This window comes from Oryzias latipes, chromosome 7 (genome assembly GCF_053564925.1).
Source record: "Oryzias latipes strain Hd-rR chromosome 7, Olatipes_Hd-rR_3.1".
Classification (NCBI taxonomy): domain Eukaryota; kingdom Metazoa; phylum Chordata; class Actinopteri; order Beloniformes; family Adrianichthyidae; genus Oryzias; species Oryzias latipes.
The window spans coordinates 20,608,142-20,627,902 of NC_136243.1; the positions used below are offsets into that span (position 1 = coordinate 20,608,142).

Consider the following 19,761-nt stretch of genomic DNA (forward strand, 5'->3'; position numbering starts at 1 on the left):
TTCAAAGTAAGGCTAAACATAGCAGCTACAATATTCAAGAGAAGTCTCTTCATGCATCTAGAAAAAGTTTTTTTTAAACTTTTGAGTCTCAATTCAGCAGTAATTATCTGGTGAGATCTTAAATTACACTAATATCTCATTTAGATTTCATGAATAAAATTTGCATTTGTTCCACAGGATTAGACAGTTCTCAAAGTTTCTGTCATTAAATGACAAAAAAATATTTCTCAAACTGAATTAAATGCTGATTCTTGTATTTTTACATCAATGCAGCTGAAATATAACTTTCTTTCTATAAAAGTGTTTTTCAGATGTCAGAATAAAATGTGAGAATATGGGAGAACAAAAACTTTCATTGTAGGAAATGTTCTGCTGGACCAGTTCAGTTACCCCCACCACCCCCACCCCCGCAGTCGGTTCCCATAGTTGTTTATTGTTATAAAATGTGGTTTCTCATTTTTTTTGTCTAAATCACAAATAAAGGGTTTCTTTATTTTATCATTCAACCATAAACTAGACCTCTAAACTTTTATTCATTAATACCATTATTATTAGAAAGTAACGCTAGTTGATGAGAAGAAAAGCTTCTCTTTTAGTGTCCTATCTTCCAAACGAAACCGAAAGCACAAAGGCAGATGATTGATTGCAGGAGTTTCCTCGACCTGAACCGACTGGAATTTGATGAAATCCTAAACCCAGCGTCAGTAGTCCATGACGGGGAGGAAATTGAGCAGCAGCAGCAGCAGCCTGGGTGATGCTGGAAAGACGCAGCGCTGCGTCGGCTGTGACTGACCCCGCTGCAGCTCTGACCTCTGCACCTGAGAAAGTGTGCAGTGCAGACAGTACCGAGAGGAAGCAGAAGGATAATGAGAGCAGCTGGAGCGTTAATTCCACGAACCTGCAAGTCACTGTCAGACATAGGTTTGCTCGTCTGAGGATCCTGCTGAAGAGCATAATAAATGGTAAGCGCACTGGTGCGTAATTACGCACGCACAGTGACAAAGTGAGTTGTTTTAGTGCTTTGATGCCAAAGCAGAGATTGAGAATTAAACCTGAGACTCGGACTTGAGTCTCACTTCAGTTTCAAAGGCAGGGATTTAAGACTTGAAAGCCTATTTAAGACTGAAACCTTAACTTCAAGAGCATCAGACTAGACTTTGAGGACTTGAGAACATTCTTAGTTTATTTTTAGTTTTACCTTAAAAAAAAAAAACAGATTGAGGTCTAATATTTTTGTGCTGTATGTGTCACTATTAGGTGGTTTAAAATACTGTAATGACATTAGTGAGAATCACACATTTTTAAAAATAATTTCCAACATTTTGGATTTGACTTGTAACCAAAGACTTAAAACCAGACTATGACTTGGGAAAAGTGGATTTCAGAGCATTTTAATGCCAAAGTCTGTGCACTTTGTCTTTCTGTCATGTGATACAAAGATGCCCAGGAGCCGAGTGATTTTATTCAGTCTTCACTGGGCTGCATTTAAGGTACTTCCACACCTCTTTCTTTTATGCAGTGTCTGACCGGAACTCTACTCCACAGTGTCCTGGTGGTTCTCTTGTTGGCCAACTCATCTGGTAAAAGTAAATGTAACTACAAAGACATACTGGGCTTCTACAGAGAAGTCATCTTCGTTGAGCTGCAGAATCTGGTATGACGACCAAACTGACCGCAAAATAAGAATTTCAATGTTTGTTTATATTCAACAGCCTTTTACCTACAGCTGACACTAAGAAAAGTGTTGGAATATATGGTTAGAGACTGCCCTCCAGTGTTTGTTTTGCAACACACACACAAAGAAAAGCCTCAAAACGAATTTTCCCACACTTTGAATGAGATGAAACTGGATTTCTAAAATAATATTTTTGATGACTAATGTTTTTCAGAATTTGACTGTTTCTCACAACTCATCCAAAGGGAGAGATCCCTGCCCCTCTGCAAAGGTGAGCATCAATGCTATAGGTACATTAGATGTAGTTTGGTGGCTGTAAAACGGAAATCACACACACAACAAATGCAGTAAACGTAGTAACAAAAATGGAAACAAATTACAGAAAACTGTTAAAATAGAACATTTAAAAATATTTTGCTTTAAAAAAAAAAAAACAATATTAAAAGTAAAAACAAAAAAACAAAAAAGGAGATTTCTTTAACCCTGATGTGACATATTTGTTTAGTTTGGCAAGTTTTGTCTACCCAAATACTTGCATTGTTTGTTATCAAGGTCTTTAAATGCTGTCTGTTTTCTCCTTTTTCCTGCCATCTCATGGCAGGCACATCGCATCCTTGTGTCCATATACATTAACACACAGCAGGTCCTCTGTTTGAAGAGCGGCAAGAAGCTGTCTGACCTGAAAAAGCCAATAGAAAACATGGAGCAGCTCATCGTTCAAAACTGCAGTCCTAATTATATGGTGAGAAAAAGTACCGATGCAGATCTTTGAAGTATGCAAAAAAACTTAAAAATCTGAACTAATTTATCTTTTTTTTCTTTTTTTCTTTTACTTCTAGGGAAAGAAAAACCCCTGTTCATCTGCCCAAAAAATACAAGGGAGAAAAGGCAAGAGATTTAGGGTGATCAAAACCATAAAGGCATTGATTAGATGTTGGGAAAAACTCAAAAGTGTCGTACCCTCTGATAAATAGTATGACTTTGGTCCCTAGGACCCGTGCTACTCTATGCACTCAAATTTCCAGATGGTTCTTCCAATCTGGTCAAGATAGACTTTGTAAAAAAAAAAACGGCTTCCTCTTTTATTGGAATGCTCAAGTTGTTTTATTCCTCCTTTTTTTAACAGTTGTCGAGATCTCCGAGTTTTGTGATTAAAAAAACGCCATCCACTGCATGTCAGCATTCCTCTTTGCAATATGAATTGTTTCCTAATAAGCCAAGATAAGCTAAAAAGTATTCACTCACCATTCAGATGTTCTCCAGTAAAATATGCACATTTTCATTCTTTGTAGCATGTTTTTTTTGAATGACATATTGACATTATACATATTTCCTGTCTTTTTTACTGTAATTTCATTTAATAAAATACTGAATATTTATTAATACTTTTATTAGAGAGGAAATTGTTGGTTTTGTTGTTTTTTATAAAAGGAAATCTTAAAGAGTGGAACTGTTCTTAAAAAGAATGTTTCCGACGGAACAAATAAGGTGTTACGCAGCGTCCGCCAGTGTTTACAGCCGAGAGTCCGCGAAGCGAATTCGCCACGAATCTGAACATTATCGTAAAGTAGCTTTTGTTCTTTGCATGTTAGTAAAAAAAAAAGTGCGAAGGGCAGTTCTTAGTCAGAATTATACTCTTTTCATTGTTTGTTTTCGTAACATTTACAGCGACGCAGAAATGCGTTTTTGTTCCTTAACAACACTCCCCTGAAGCAGCTTCTTCACTAGTCTGTGACTGTCTGTGGGACGTTCTGGGTAATCCTTTCCAATATTCAGGACACTTGTATTTTATTTTAGGAGGTTATTTGTGACACAAATTGAGTTGCGTCTGATTAAAAGCTAACATGGCTAGCAACTCTGTCGACATGGATCCTGATGTTGCTCGGAGGCTGTTTGAGGAAGGAGCCACGCTGGTGCTGCTCGGTGTTCCTCGTGGCACAGAGCTTGGGATAGATTGCAAAAGTTGGCAGGTTGGTCCTCGCTTCCGGGGAGTTAAGATGATCCCCCCAGGTCTTCATTTTCTCCATTACTGCTCTGTTAGCTCCATTAATAGTGGAGGAGAGGTGGGCCCCAAAACAGGCGTCTTCCTCACCCTTAAACCCAGAGAAATCCTCCTCGCCAACTGGGATCCCACTGCAGAAGACCTGGACTTTTCAGCCTCCAAGAATGAAGAGGAGTTGACTCGGATCCGGGAAACTCTGCAGGAGCTGGATCCTTACTTGGGGCCTTACCCGTATGAGGTGATGAGGAAGTGGGTGTCCCTCACAGACCGGATCAGTGAGGAGCTGGCTAAGAACCTGCAGCCTCTCTCAGGGCGAGTGTGCGCCTTCTGTGATGTTATTCCTGAGCTGCAGCTTAGACACACCAAAGACAGGGCAGAGCAGCCGAGAAACGACACCGCCTGTCAGAGCATGAAAGAGGGACTGGACAGACTCCCCAAGATGAAGCAGAGGGAAGGGACAGAGCTGCGCTTCTCCACGATACCCCAGAAGACCTACCCTCCTGGAGCAACTCCAGCCGAGATCACCAAATGCAGCATGGACCTGAGCTATGCTCTGGAGGCGGTGCTGGAGAAGAACTACAAGGTGGAACCTCTCAACCTGCTCGGTATGTATTGGAATTGCAAGACAAACACAAAAAATGACATCAGATGAAAAACAGCTGACCGTTTGATCCCTTTCAGGTGAGCTGCAGTTTGCGTTTGTCTGTTTCTTGCTTGGAAACGTCTACGAAGGCTTCGAGCACTGGAAGCAGATCTTGGCTCTCCTGTGTCGCGCTGAGGAGGCCATGAAGAAGCACAAAGAACTGTACGTGGGGCTCATCACTGTGCTCTACCACCAGCTCGGAGAAATCCCACCAGACTTCTTTGTTGACATTGTGTCACAGAATAACTTCCTGACCTCTACTCTGCAGGTACACTCCACACTCCAAATCTGTTTGGGCCAGTATAGATAAAGTTCAAAGGGATGATGGGAAGGCTCACTCCACGCCAACGGTCCCACCCTCAACTCAGAGCTGAATTTCTAATGAACTACTGCTGCTCTGCAGAAATTATGTCCTAGAAAATGACACAGGTTTAGCCTGAAAGCGATATAATTATTAACAGACAGGAACAATAGATGAAAAGATAATTGGAGTGGGACTTAAATCCTTATCTGTTAGTGATCTTTTAAGGTGGCACTTATTTAACTAGTCAAAGGTTTCATATAATCTGTACTTTTATGCTTTTTGATAAGTTTCCACTTTGAGCCATTTGGCATCAAACAACCTAACTTATCACCATCTTCATTTATTTTCAGCAGTCATTTGTTTATTCCACATGTAGCAGAAAGAAATCCTTTTTTCTTCAAATATTTAAACAAGTTTAGTTACTGGAGGAAATCCCGTTGGTTTTTCTGACACAGAAAGATATTCAGCCTCATTTGGCAAATCTTAACATTTAAGGATGTCTTGTGTTGCAGGACTTTTTTCAGTTTGCCTCTGGGCCCGGCATGGATGCCACACTACGGAAGAGAGCGGAGAAGTTCAAAGCCCACCTGACCAAGAAGTTCCGCTGGGATTTTGATGCTGACCTGGATGACTGTGCTCCTGTGGTGGTGGAACTGCCTGAAGGGGTCACAGTGGACTGAAAATCCTCTCAGTGGATCATAGCATTTGTTATTTCATATGTTTGCTTTTATCTCATCTTTAATTGTAAACACAAAATCTCATTTGAATAAATTTTTTTTTATTTTGAAATAATTTTGTAACTGTTTTTGATATTCAAATACATGTTCAGAAATGTATGTTTCAATGTCTGAAGCTGTTGTGTCCCTTTCCTCTACTAGATGGCAGTGATGTGCTTTCCCTGGTTAGCTTTGCAGTGGTCATATGTCCACTTAAGCATACTGAGATGCTGTTTTTGGTTTCCAGAGTGAATGTTATCACTGCCTGGGTGAGCTTCTTCTGTCGAATAATGGACACAGAAAATGGGGTTTTCCTGAAAAGTCTTTATCGATTTTTTTTCATTTCTTTATTTAGTGGGTTTGTTTTCAGCTGAACCTCTTGCATGCGGCTCCTTGAGTCAATCAAAGCTGCTGTGAAAGGCCAAGAGCCGACTAATGCAATTACGGGAGTCAACACGCTCTAGGTCTGTTGATGCAAATTTAGATGCCCTCTCACAAAGGTTGTTTTCATCCCAGAAGTCGGATTGGGAAATAGTTCAAAATGCTAAACGAGAGAAACGATGAAAACATCTTTATATTTTTTATCTTGTCTGGATGTATTTTTACAAGAAAAAAAAGCATCCTGGGACTTCAGGAGCATCACCTCAAGATAAAAGACCTATTTTTTTAGCATTTCGTTTTATCAAAATAAAAACAGGCTGTCTGTAGAAAACTAATACAGAAACAGCACTAGTGGGGTGTTTGGATGTGCTTGGTGTTGGGACCTCTCCAGAAATGACAGCAGACAACTTAGTGATTTCTCTGCAGTGTCCAACCCTGCACTTGCAGAGACACTCCTTTGCTTTTGCGCTTGCTATGGCAACCGTTTTTCTGCTGTTCTCTCATATTTCTTCTGGTGCAGTGACGCCAGGAATTGATCCGGGAAACGCTCTGCTCTGCCTTGATTGTGCAGAGCCTATAAAGCCTCGCAGGCGCTGTCAGTCACGGCGGGGCTTTCTCCAACTCTGTGTGTAATCTCCGTTTCCAAAAAGTTTGCTGGCTACTCACTTTTCCAGCATAAACACAGGAGCCTGTGTTTCTCTGTGATACTCTCATCCTCCTCCCTCCTCTCATCAGGCCAGCGAAGAGGATGGAAGTCATGAAATGTGTATACACACATGTCACTTCTTTTTATCCAACATTTCCTGTTTTTGGATTCGTATTTCTGTTTAAACAAAGCTGGTTTTTAATTGTAGAGGAACAGAATCTCTCATCTATTTAAATGAATCAGCCCATATTTACTCTTTAGAGGTTAAAAAAGTTGGTGCTTCCTATAATCAAAGTGCATGACAGTCATAGTTTTAACTATTAAATATGTTTAAAAGACTTCTGACATGGTTGTTTTGGTTAATTCCTTCAGTTATTTGATACTAAAGTATATTAATGGGTAGTCATTTATGTCTTTTACTTTATATTTCTCTCAATCAATTATTTCAAGTCTAGTCTTTAGTTGAACCCCACTTCCTGTGACCCAGTTTTCTGCTGTTTACTTCTAGATTCTCATGCCATCATTTCTGTTTGACTCGTATAGTTTAAATCCGTATCGCTTATTCTGTTTTTTAGGGTTCTGCAGCATACATCAGTTGATGTATTTATTTAAATATTTATTCTTTTAGCTATAATGTTGGTAAAACCTTCCCCTTGAGTTTAATATCCATTTAGGTATGAACTTACTTTTTTAAATTTTTTTAAATAAATATAAAATACCTTAAACTTTAATTAAATATTATGGTGAAATTTCTGTTTTTCCCTCAAACTTTTTCCCAAAAAGATAATTTTGGAGCAGAAGTGGTTTGATGCATCTCTGCATCAATAGGCATCAAGGGGTTAAATGACTTGCATTCATAGGGATCAAGTGTGATGCCAGATAAAGTTTGCTTTGGTGCATTTGAGGACTAGATTTTGTTTCCTGTTCACACACAGCTCTCCCCAGCTGCTACTTTCTACTTTTTCCTTTTTTTTTTCCGTTTGGCAGTTCCGTCCATCTCATAAACAAGAATGTGTTGATGGTCAGGGTGTGATTCCTCTGTAATCCCCCTCTTGCCGCAGTAACAGTGGGGATTCACATGTTTGACTCGCACAACCCAAATGTGAGTCAGGCACGTGTACACTTTCACAAGGCCTGCATGTGTGCTAGTTTGAAGTTCTTGTGCGTTGACATATGGACGGGGCGGGTTGTGGGGTGCTAGAGGCAGGGATGGATGAGGTTCAAAAAGCCCTCCTAGAAATGTGGGCGAGTGTGTGAACAATGCGCTCTGTTACGGTGATCTGCTGAAGTGATTAAAGGCAGAAGCTAAAAACAAGACGGCGGACCTTTGAGGTCCGGGTATCAGGCATGTCTGCCTCGCTGCTCGTGTTCCACGTAAAGAGCCCACAGCTGGACAATAAAGTCCCATTTCAGGCAGTGAAAGCTTTTAGTGGAGAAGCTTTGACTTGCGCACAGAAACTGCAAAGATCACCTTCACTTTCAGGTCTCAACATCACCAGTCTGACTTCTACCTCTGAACTGAATGTCATCCTCAGGAGCTTATCAAAACATGAGCGCGCGTGGGAGGGTGTCACTTTGAATCAAGCGTGCTTTAAACAAACCACACTAAAGACCCTTCTGTTTAGTTTCTCCTCATTCTCAGACCATCTGATATATTTCAGTCTCCCCCACTTGCCCATCAGATGACTGATCTCCGGCTTCCATTTGTACGGAGCTGATATTGTCTTTGGCTGTGGCACTCAGTGCATGAACTCTGGCAGACATGGTCACAGCAGCAAGGATCGAATACCGCTGCACTCCAAACCCACACAATCTCCCTGTATTGCTTTCAGTCTTTGCTTTTTTTTTTTTTTTTTTTTTTTAGAACATCAGTGTGTTTGTGCACCGGCGAGTTCCCGCTGGCAGCCCCCTGCACCCAAGGGAGAACCTGCTGAATGGTTGGAGCAGTGAAAGGAAGGGCAAGAGGGAAACCCTGCAGCAGATTGAGCTTTTCAGACTGCGCCTTGAGGAGGATGAATACATTCACCCCTCACTGTTCGCCGTTGGGTATTTAGCTCATTCATGCTCTCTTCTGTTTTTCTGCTCTCTTTTTCCTCCTCAGTTTTTCTGTGCTTCTCTCTGCTTTGTTCCTGCTCACTCTCAGCCACCTGCACTCTCGCTTTTGAATAATTCACTGATTTCCAATGTATTTTTAGACGGTTCTCACCCACAGGCTGCTTTTGTCCGCTTTGATTCTTTTACCATTTGATTTCTAAGTACAGAAAAATCTCCTTTGTCCGTGTCCATGGTGGGATTTTATCTTCTGCAGACCTATTCTCCCGCACACCAGGTACATAATGTGACCTTGGCAGGAAACAAAAATAAGGAATTAACATGAGTATTCTGCTTTGAACAAAGCAGCTTTGATGAGGCTGTTCTCCCTAAAAAAAAAACAGGAGGAAAAAATAAAGATGCAAATGAGTCTGAGCATTTCTGTGGGACATCGAGCAAATGATTGTCAGGTTGAATTTCCTGGAAAATATTGTTTTCTCTTGAAAAATAATTATTTTTAATGATAGGTTTGTTTCAGTAAGTGCCCATCAATGTTCGGTTGTCTTCTCCAAGAGTCATTATTTACCACTTTTTATGTGATCTGGATTATAGATATGGAAAACTCCTCACTATTATTCCCACACCACATCTTTTTCCTGTCTCCTTTGCATACCTCCACTTTATATTCCCCTGTTTTCCACCACCGTCACATCAACCTCTCTTCCCCCTTTTTTTCCTGTGCTAAAGTTGTGCTTAAGTTGACGTATGGGGCTGTCTTTCACGATAGCAGAGCATAAAAGAATCTATCTGATCTGTCACTTTCCCAGTCTCCCAAAAGTTATTTCATAATCAAAAACAGCTCAGAAAGAATTGTCACCTCTCATGAGGATGTTTATGGTAAAATTACTCTTAATTAGCGTCTTTTATAAAGTCTGTCCATGTGTCATTTGAGCTCCAGTTCTTCTTCAGGATGATGTTCAGACCCCTGGACCCTTTTGCGCTCTTTGTCCCTAATCTGACTGTCTCATGTCCGATCCATCTGCTGTCATCACTGCTACTAAGTCTGTCTAAGTAAGCTGTCAATGTGTTTGAGTGCACGGATGTATGAGTCCGCGCTGTGGCCAGGCTCACTGGAGCCAGGTGACCACGTGTTTGGCTCGCACAGAGGAGGCTGCTATTCAATGCATGTTAAACCACAAGCAATAAACACAGCCATGGGATGAGCGCCGAGCATTATCTGATATAAAGCCAAAGGCTTGGCAGTGGATGCATGGAAAGACATTGAACAAGCAGGAATGTGATACTTGGTGGTCACACTTTTTTCCATACTTTACTGAAACAATGAAGGAGAGATAATGCCTCTGGATTTCAAGTCTGTCGCTGAACTCTAATAACTCACAGATGAGAATAAATGAGTGTGGGATCAGGAGGCTAGCTTTGGATTTAAAGACAAACAAATGAGATATAAAAAGCCAAAAGACAACCGAAACAATCTTTTTTTCTTATTACCAGGAATAAGTTCAGTGTGTTGTAATTGTGGTATGTCAGTTAATTGGGGGGCTTCACTTGCTCAAGTCACAAACAACACGCAGACGCTTCTGATCTTCTGTGATGCCATAAAAAGCTACAGAGCAGATTCCTGCCAGAACGTCCCTGAGCAGCAAAATGAGCAGGAATATCACTCCCGTCTCCACAAATACTCTTTGCTCTCTATCCACATTTTTAAAACCTTTTCCTTGTCTATACCTTTGCTCGACCTGTTGCTGTAGGTTACTCCTCAAACTCATCCCGCCTGGCGCTGGTCCTCATGTTGGACCTGCTCCAAGCTTCAGCAATGGGTCTTTTTTTGAGAACGCATTACTACTAATCCACAGCAGGATAATGAAAGTCAGGCCCTGAAGATTACTCAAGTGTCCTCAGATTACATTATGTTCATGCAATTAGACGAAAATCAGAACTAAATAAAAGTTGAGTATATTCTGAGGGTAAAACTGAATACTTACCTGGTGTCCAGAACTGTACATGGCAGTTAATAAATGTACTATATATCTGTATATATCCAAGCCAAAAAGACACCCTACTCTCACATCCACAACACCATCATCTGTGAAATCTTCAAAAGACACATTTGGAGACTCATTTGATGGTATTCCTGCCTCTGAAAATGGTTCCTGTCTATGAATTGTGTTTTGATATGAATGTTTTACACAGCCACTTAGTCCTTGTTAGCTGAAATGACAAAAAACTAAGAAAATCTGTCCTCTGAATAAAGTCTGCATCTACTCAACTTTATCTGCCATCACAGACTTCATCTGCTGAAAGTGTTTCACTCTGCTTTTTTATTTTATTTTACAGAATGAAGATGTACAATATAATGAAATGGTTGGTGAACAATGGATGTTACACCCATCCAATTTAGATTCCAGCTGTTGGCACATTTAAATCACATGCCCCACAGAGACCTCTGTCCCCACCCAAGCATGGAAGAAGAACAATGCAAAATTTCTTTGTTTTTACATGAAGAAGGAATGGCTTCATGTTTTTATGAATCAAAGCAGCTGGTTGCTAGGACTTATGTGCAGAGAGGACAAATTACCAACAAAAAGTAGTAGATCCTTTTGAGTAGCATCACTGAGCCCTGACTGCTAGAACAATTACTCTTAGATTTTCTGACTAGTTCCATGAGGAGAGGCTTATGCAACTAACTGACCTTTCATTTTTGGGAGATACATCAGTAATCATTCCAAGTCATGCACAAATCCCATTTATTTTTACTCCTTTATTTGATTAAATCATAGGAAACCATGATTTGATCATGCCGGATCAGATTTCTCAAGCCATTATTTTGTCAAAGGTTTAGATGTCCTTGTTGGGTGAATCTCAAATAATCACACCCTGAAATAATTCAGACGTTGAGTTTCACCTTCTAATATGAGTAACTGTGGATTAGAGCAAACCAAGAATGAAGTCAATTAGTACAGGAGGATTCCTGTAAAAAGGTTAAAAGTTCAATAAGCATGAAGCTGTTCTGGATGATTAACTTCCTGGGCAGAGAGTAAGCTTTAAGTCATGGGATCTAATTGCCTGTGGCCTAGTCCTGGACTCTGTCCAAATCTATCATTTTGTTTTAATAAATATTTAAGGGACAATTTGATTCACATGGCTCCAACAGAAACAATTTATAATAGGAAAAGAAATAGAACAATGTTGACTTTATCAACAGTGGTTCAGAATCCTGATAAACTGTGCATAAACTGTGCATAAACTGTGCATAAACTGCAGACAATTTCATTCAGAAAAAGTTTTTACAGTGAGGGGCTCAAACATCACTGCTGGATTATTGTTTTCCCCTCAAGAAGTCAGACTGCTGAACCAAAGCCAGCCATGAAATGACAGTCTGACTCATCGCACACAGAATTATGGTAAAATGGTAAATAATACACACTTTTGAATACTTTCTCCATTCCTAATGATGTCAGTGAAAAAAATACTGCATGCCTTTGCACAATAGGGTTCTACACATCATAATTTATTTGAGCCAATATGTCAAATCGGACATATTGGTTTATATTTGCTTTGTTGCAGGGTGTTTATCTCATACATGTTGTGATGTATGTTTTACATGTTCTACATGGGCAGTGTGCTTATGTGTACATTTTTATGGTAGTTATTGCATGAATCATTGTTGTCTTGTAGAATCTTTGACATGTTTAACAGCAAGTTACTGAAACAGGATTTTGGAGGTATGTTCAATACGTAAAAATGTGGCATTTCTGCTCTATATAGTGTTTAGATCCTAAGTAATATATGAAAAACTGCATGACTACTTTATTCAGGTTTAGGATTTTGTTTGAGGAGCAGCAAACCTTTAGAAAAGTTTTGTCTCCTCCACGGGAAAAGAGTGTTGTCATGGTACAGAGACATCAACAAGTAGCCTAATGCCTCAGTCACAACTGCCCTCACGGGTCGGTGTGGACTATCTGTGAGCAAAAAATGGGCATATCTGTACGAAGCATGCAAGTGGCTAGTGGGATATATCAAGATCATAGATTTGCTTGGAAGTAAGGGGGGAAGTAAGTGAGACCAAGAGGTATCCTACAGATTTTTCATTTTTTCCCCAAAACCTGCCTACTGTTCAAGGGGCCCATTAGTGCTGTGTAGCTTTTGTGGATATCCTACAGGCGTCCAATGTGAACATACGTCTACCCTGCATGTCTTGTGCGTGCTGAATTTGCACGTGGTCAATGAGGAGCACACGCCTTGTGGCTGGCGGGCGGCATCACGGCACCGAACGGCAGCATCACTCTTATTTCATAAGTGCCAGCAACTTACATTATCTTTACAACTTCACGATACCTTTACCACACGCACGGCAATGATACATTTCATTATCATGATGTCCCTTAAGGTGGCCGCACGAGCCACAAGGGAACTGCAAGACACACCCTTTAAGATGCTGCCTCACCTGTCCACGACCCTTAATGGGCCAGGACAACACAAAAACCTGCAGCATCTGTATGGCTGAGTAAGGCGTAAGGTGTGGATATGCAAAACGGCGAATGCACCAGTTTTTTCTCTCTAATAAGAATGAGAAAAAGCTTTACTGAGATTTATAGAATTTCACATGAAATATTTTCTTGAAGATATATCTTAACCTCATTTTTGAGCCCTCTTCTGTTTGATAGACTTTCTCCTCTCTGTGTAAATTATGAGACGAGGGGAGATTGATCGTTTAGCTGCTATATTTTTAAGATTTTTGATGGCTGATATTTTGTACGGCTTTTTATGAATCAGACACATTATCATCATTATTCAAGAGTTGCTGAGATCTCTTATCAATTACAAATAGACCTTTGATAGTTTCTTAAAGATACCTTTTATTAAATCAAGGTAAACGAGGAGGCCTACATCTTGCAATGTCATTCAGAATGAAATCACTTCACCACATACACAAGCATTTCTGGGTCAGTCAGGGAGAGCCTCAAAGCTGACACAATAATGAAAAGGGCCCCTGTCTCACCTGGCTTTAACCTTCCTAAGAATTTGCCAGCTCCTCTCAAATGGGATTAAGAGAAAAAGAAACACAAAGTGCCTCTTTGAGAAGCAGTTGTGAAGCTGTGCATAGCTGCAAAAGGTGATCATAGTGCAGGAAATGAACAAAGTAGCCACATATGAAGGACTACCATGCTGTAACGACTGGTAGGGAAGGGTTTCTGAAGGTTCCTGAAATATCAAATGTCTTATTTGGAATTTTCTTCTACATCTTTTTTCTTATTTTTTAGAAAAAAGAAATTTAAAGACAGTTTGGAAATGTTCACTTTATAATCCTGTTGCCTGATGGACAAATATTTACAGTATATTCATTTTGACAAATTAAGTCACATGAGCCTTTTTCACAAAAGTACAACTTTACAAGACTTAAGTGTTTTTAAACACAACTTCCAAAGTCTGCTAAGTTTTCGATCATTTTGAGTCTTTTTCAGATATGCAGTTCTTAGAATAAGTGGGATTTTTTACATTCAGATCTTTTAACCTATCCTAGGCACTTTAACATTGGGAGTTGGGTCATCTAGACCCACTAGACAGTACGCTAAACCTTTTTTCTTCAACGATTTGTGATCTTCACTGGTGTCCATGAATTACATGAAATCCTCTTCACCTTTGTCATGGTAGGGATAACATGTCAATGTAAGGGTGGGGTCATCTAAGACAGCACAAGGGTTAAATCCTCATTTTTGTATGTTGTGTCATTGCTGAAAAAAAAAGTGACAAATTTATATCATTACATTATTCTATGATGGAAAAAAACAGATTTTTGATACTAAAATATATGAAATCTGGAAATCAGGCCTTTGGACTTGAATGCGCATGCAGCACATTTGACGTGCATGTCCTCCAGCATCCCAGCAAAATCTGCTTTGTTACCTTTGAAATATAAAAAAAAAAAGAAAAATTTCGGTCTTTATTAAAAAGTGAAGTTTGTTTGGCCAGTATTGTGCCGTGTTGAAGATTGCTTTGCCAGATGGAATTCCGTTTAACATGTCTGTTGCCATATAAAGTGTCACTGTCTGTAACCAGGACACCTCAGTTCATGAACTTTCTCCAAACATTTCATTATTGATTTATGAACACTGTTCCAACAAACAGGCATAATTACATTCCTAACTATATTATGGCAAAGGTCCTTCTGCACTTTGTCAAACTCAAGGTTTGTGGAATCTCTTCCAAGTAATATTATGCATACTTGGACACATTTTATGCTTGTGGTTTTAAAATCCGGGTGGACAGTGTTGTCAGAGCGGTGGCACAGACAGCTGCTGAGTGTTTGGAATGCTTTCTATCTATGTGATGCTATTTGCAGCCTTTGTTATGCCATTAACTCCTTCGTGTTGTGTGCCACAAATTTGCAACGTCCCAATTTGAATCATATGCAACATACCATTTAATCTAGGACTGCTCTTAATTTAGCATCACCTTGAACAGAAAAGCAATGAAGAATACTTTTATGGAACTGGAAATAAATTTAGGCATGAAGGAGGTTCCTTTTTGAGTGACAACAAAAGGATAACAGTGAAGATTGCAATTTAAACCATTTGTGAGCCCACAGCTTATGTCAAAGACTCCATCCAAACTACACGACAAGTTTCTAAAAAATCGACAAACACCACCTAATAAATGACACAGAGTTCGTGAATTTCCAGTAAAACACACCCTCTTTGAGTTGTTCTTCCACAATGTGGAGTCTTCTGAGGCTGTAAAGAAGTATAAAGGTCCAACATAATAGACCATAAAAATTTGATCAGTAATTATGAATGCAAAATATTGTTTTATACTTAGTTTAGAAATTACAAATAACATACAAATCAAATCACATCAAACTTTATTTGTTAAGCAGTTTTCATTTTCATTTCAGTCAAAGTGCTTCACATAGTAAAAACATTGTTCAATTTTAAAAACCAACGAAAAAACAAAGACCTATACACACACACAAAATTATAAAAAACACACAAAATGCCCACCACCCCTGACCCTAATGCACACACAGCATCATAAAGCATACAATGATTTATAAACAAAATGCAAAGTAGAAATAAAAATCTGCCTGGATTCTTAAGTGGGGAAACAATATCTTGGGGACCTAAACGCACCCATTCATATCCACAGAGGATGCTACTGCAGGACCCCCCCTCTCCCCACATTAAAGCAAGGAGTAGGACCTGGGAGATACCACTGCAAAGACCCTGTTTACTGATGAGGCTTAATCACTGATGTGGAGGATCCCACTGAGGAAAACACTGGAACTAAAACTAAACATGAAAGGAACAAAATACATAAAAGTAAAACAAAGAGATTAATAACAAGACAAATAAGTATGAACTCATAAAAAATGTAAATATCAAATAAATACATTCCTAGATTTCAGATATAAGCCAGATTAAAGAGCTCTGTGCAGGTCTTGAGCCTTCCTTTAAAAACATGAAGAGTCTCTGCAGCCCTGAGGTTCTTTGGAGGGCGGCTCCACAGGCGAGCTCCATAAAAACTGAATAAAACCTGGCTGTAGATTTGGGTTCTAACTTTAGGAGTCATTACAAAGCCTGTACCAGAGGACCTCAAGGTCCGCTAGGGGTCATTCAGAATGAAATCACTTCACCACATACACAAGCATTTCTAGGTCAGTCAGGGAGAGCCAGGGATATCAGATAGATATGGTGTCCCAAGACTATAAAAACATTTATAAACTTATTAAAGAACATAAAAAAACTAAAACATAAACATAAAAATCCATCCTGAATCGCACGGGAGCAATGCAGAGATTTTTAAATGGGGGTAAAGTGTTCCCACTCTCTGGTCTTTGTCACCACATGTAACATTAAATGTTGCCCAAACTTGACCAACAAAAAGCAAAACTCTAAACTGCTTAAGTAGCTAAACTAGTACGGTAATTGGTTACAAAAACAATTAATTAATTTAAATGAAATACTTCCGCTCAGTAACTAATGTGTTGAGAAGCCATAACAAATGTACTTTTTGACACAGTTTTATCCCTCTCATAAAACAGTTCAGTTTTGTGCACCTGCTCCTTGAGTTATGAAGAGTTGAACTGCTTGTGTGATTTAGAGACTGTCCAGTTTTTGATTGCTGCAGTTCATTTTATGTCAGATAGGAGTATTTTAAGGATACTGACGACTGACCCAAAGGAGTTCAGTTTTACTGCAGTGACTTAGAGAATATGTAATTGCCCTGGCACTGTAAGTCCCAAACACATAACATCATTCAGAACTCCAGGTGCATCTTTTCTGTTTTGACCTTGCAGTGAATGAAGACTTTTGAGAGATTATTACATCTAAAAAATTACAAGAGCTTTTACTTCTTTATGACATGAATAAAGAAAAAATCTGTGGTAAATACAGAGATGTAGTGTCAGGCCTAATTAGTATGAAATGTTCAAAAGGTGACAGCATAATTGCTGAGTCACCTTTGGTTCAGGGTGTCTCAAAAACAATGTGTGGATGATGAAAAAAAATTCTGAATTTCAAGTGATGTATGCATTCTTTTTGTTAGATGGATCCTACTGTTTGCAGCTTTTATCTGTTTAGCTGAGCTAAAACGGCCTTCCCTTCATTCCTGAGCTTTTTACTGATGAGGTCACAGGGACAATGAATCTGCGCTTCCCTATGAAGGAGTGAGAAATGTGTGGACATGGGGGATGTTAGGCACTATGAAGTAAAGATGCTTTTCAGAATGAAAACTTCAAGTTTTTATCAATGCAGTAATAGAATACTACTTAATTTCAGGCTGCCAAGATGAACAGAAGCTGTCCTCTTCTTGTAGTATAACTGCCGTGAACAGTAACTTATCATTTTCAAGAGTTTAATAAGCTTAAACTCAATGATCAAAGCATCCTATGTGCCATACAGATCCGTGAATGGCATATCTATGATGGGATAACTTATTGTTTTTGTATGAACGCCATCATGATATTTGTTAAAGAAAGAGCTTGCCAAGTCACTCACACAATGCTACAAATTCGCAAACACTGACACATTTTAGGTGTATATTTATATACACATGCACCGGCATCTTTCTTAGGTACACCTTCCTAATCCCAGGTTGGATCACCTTTTGCCTTCAGAACTGCCTTAACCCATTGTGGCATAGATTCAAAAAGGGTCTTGGAAACATTCCTCAGAGAGTTTGGTCCATTTTGACATGAAAGCATCACACAGTTGCTGCGGATTAGTCGGCTGTACATCCATGATGCCAACCTCAGGTTCCACCACATCCCAAAGGTGCTCTATTGGGTTGAGAACTGGTGACTGTGGAGGCCATTTGAAACCAGTGAACTCATTGTTAAATTCAAGAAGCCAGTCTGAGATGATTCCAGCTTTATGACATGGTGCCTTATCCTGCTGGAAGTAGCCATCAGATGATGTGGTCATAAAGGGATGGACAGGGTCAACAACTACACTCAGGGAGGCTGTGGCATTGTATCCATGCTCAACTTTAACTAAGGGGGTAAAGTGTGCCAAGAAAACCACCATTAGACCACCACCACCAGGCTGAACCAGTGATACAAAGCAGGAGGGATCAATGCTTTCACGCTGTAAACACCAAAGTCTCACCCTATCATCCAAATGTTGCAGCAGAAATTGAGACTAATCAGACCAGACCAGGTTTTTCCAATCCTCTATTGGCTCTACTGGAACTAGTCTGGCCATTCTCCTCTGACCTCTGGCATCAACAAGGCATTTCTGCCCACAGAACTGCTGCTCATTGGATACTTCCTCTTTTTCGGACCATTCTCTGTAAACTCTAGAGATGGTTGTGCGAGAAAATCCCAGTAGATCAGCAGTTTCTGAAATACTCAGACCAGCCCGTCTGGCACCAACAACCATGCCACGTTCAAATTCACTTAACTTTTTAACACCAGAGCTGAAGCTTCAGTGTTGACATTTTTTAACCGCTGTAACTCTTCACGCAATTAACGTAATTCCAGTAAATTCTGAAGTGGAAAAAAGTAGCATTGCGCTGTTAAGCAAGCCTTTACATAAGTGAAGAGCTTAGGCAATCAGCTGATTCTGTCACAGACAAAAGTGGCCTGTCCTGTCATGCAACGCATTACTATTGTAAAGTTTTGCACATCAGTGCAAAGTTGGCGGAAGGAGCTGCTTTTCTCCTTGTCAGAATTAGCTGTTTCATGTTGATTGTTATCAGCAACATCTGCTGTGCTGAAGGGTTTATAGTAAAATTTGTCTGGATGAAACACATTGTGTTGTCATACTTTTAAATGTTTCTTTGCCTATTTTTAAAACTTTGTTACAAATAAAGCAAACTGCTGGTTTCTGATATTAAATCAGATTCTTAGATGTACTTTACATGAACAGGTAGACAGCTCCATGTTATTCTTTGCTCTATTGTTAGCCCTTACTCTGTCTAGCAACTAGTAACAAGCTTAGACTGGGTCAGTCACAAGGGTCAGTTACCAGCTCTTGGTAGACTGAGCATGGCCAAATCCTGACGTACATCTCTGACCTTTTAACCCCATGCTCTTGGCTTGGAGATTGATGTCTTCCAACCAACATCTCTTGAGCATTAAAACAACTAGAGCAGCGGTCGGAAACCTTTTTGGCCGAAAGAGCCATGAAAGCCACATATTTTTTAAATGTAATTTCGTGAGAGCCATATGTTTAAAACTAAAAATACAAGTGAATGTGTGCACTTTATGGAATTTCAACAATTTTTAAAGTACAATAAGGCTGTGGATTCTTTTAATAACATTGTTATTGTAGCGGAGTGAGTTGGACTGGGTGGCTGTTGGATCGCGTTCTAAGTTCTGGAGTTCATTGAACGCATCAAGCAGAGATGCTGGTTGGCCCTCAGTTCTGTCGCTCAGCCTGTCGTTGGGTAGTTTGGACCAATGGGGTTCAGCTATGGGCCGAATAAGGGAATTAGAAGGGCTGGTGCGGGAGCGAGGGAATAAAAAGTTTGGGGGAGCGCTCTCGGTGGGAGAGATTTAGGAGTTGCTAAATAAGTTGAATGGCGTTGGTTACAACCAACAGTAGCCAGAATAAAGAACCTTAAACGAGATTAAGTCTCCGTGCCTCAGTGTGGGAAAGGGACGCTATATAATGTTGTTGCTAATAAATGATGAGTACTTCTTACCAGTAATGCGACTTCTGGTGCTGCATAGTTTTGCTGATGGTTGATACGTGGTGAGTTTAAGCTTAATGCAGGCATTGAGACTTCTTTAGATGTGAGAAAGACTGCTCACATGCATACGTGGCGCCATACATTGTCAGTACTGCAATACTCACACGCTGCAGTGTTTGTTATGTGACATGCAGCATGTTCTAATCAGTGCG

General features: G+C 39.8%; 1 protein-coding gene across 1 annotated transcript; it reads left to right on the plus strand.

The window, feature by feature from the left end:
• Positions 1 to 820: 820 nt before the first annotated feature.
• aar2 (AAR2 splicing factor) lies at positions 821 to 5,416 on the plus strand. The gene is made up of 7 exons (XM_004070504.5): positions 821 to 962; positions 1,520 to 1,654; positions 1,890 to 1,946; positions 2,277 to 2,417; positions 2,515 to 4,282; positions 4,359 to 4,588; positions 5,137 to 5,416. The coding sequence occupies exons 5-7, from the start codon at positions 3,520 to 3,522 to the stop codon at positions 5,302 to 5,304; spliced, it is 1,161 nt and encodes a 386-aa protein (XP_004070552.1). The 5' UTR covers positions 821 to 962; positions 1,520 to 1,654; positions 1,890 to 1,946; positions 2,277 to 2,417; positions 2,515 to 3,519; the 3' UTR covers positions 5,305 to 5,416.
• Positions 5,417 to 19,761: the final 14,345 nt, after the last annotated feature.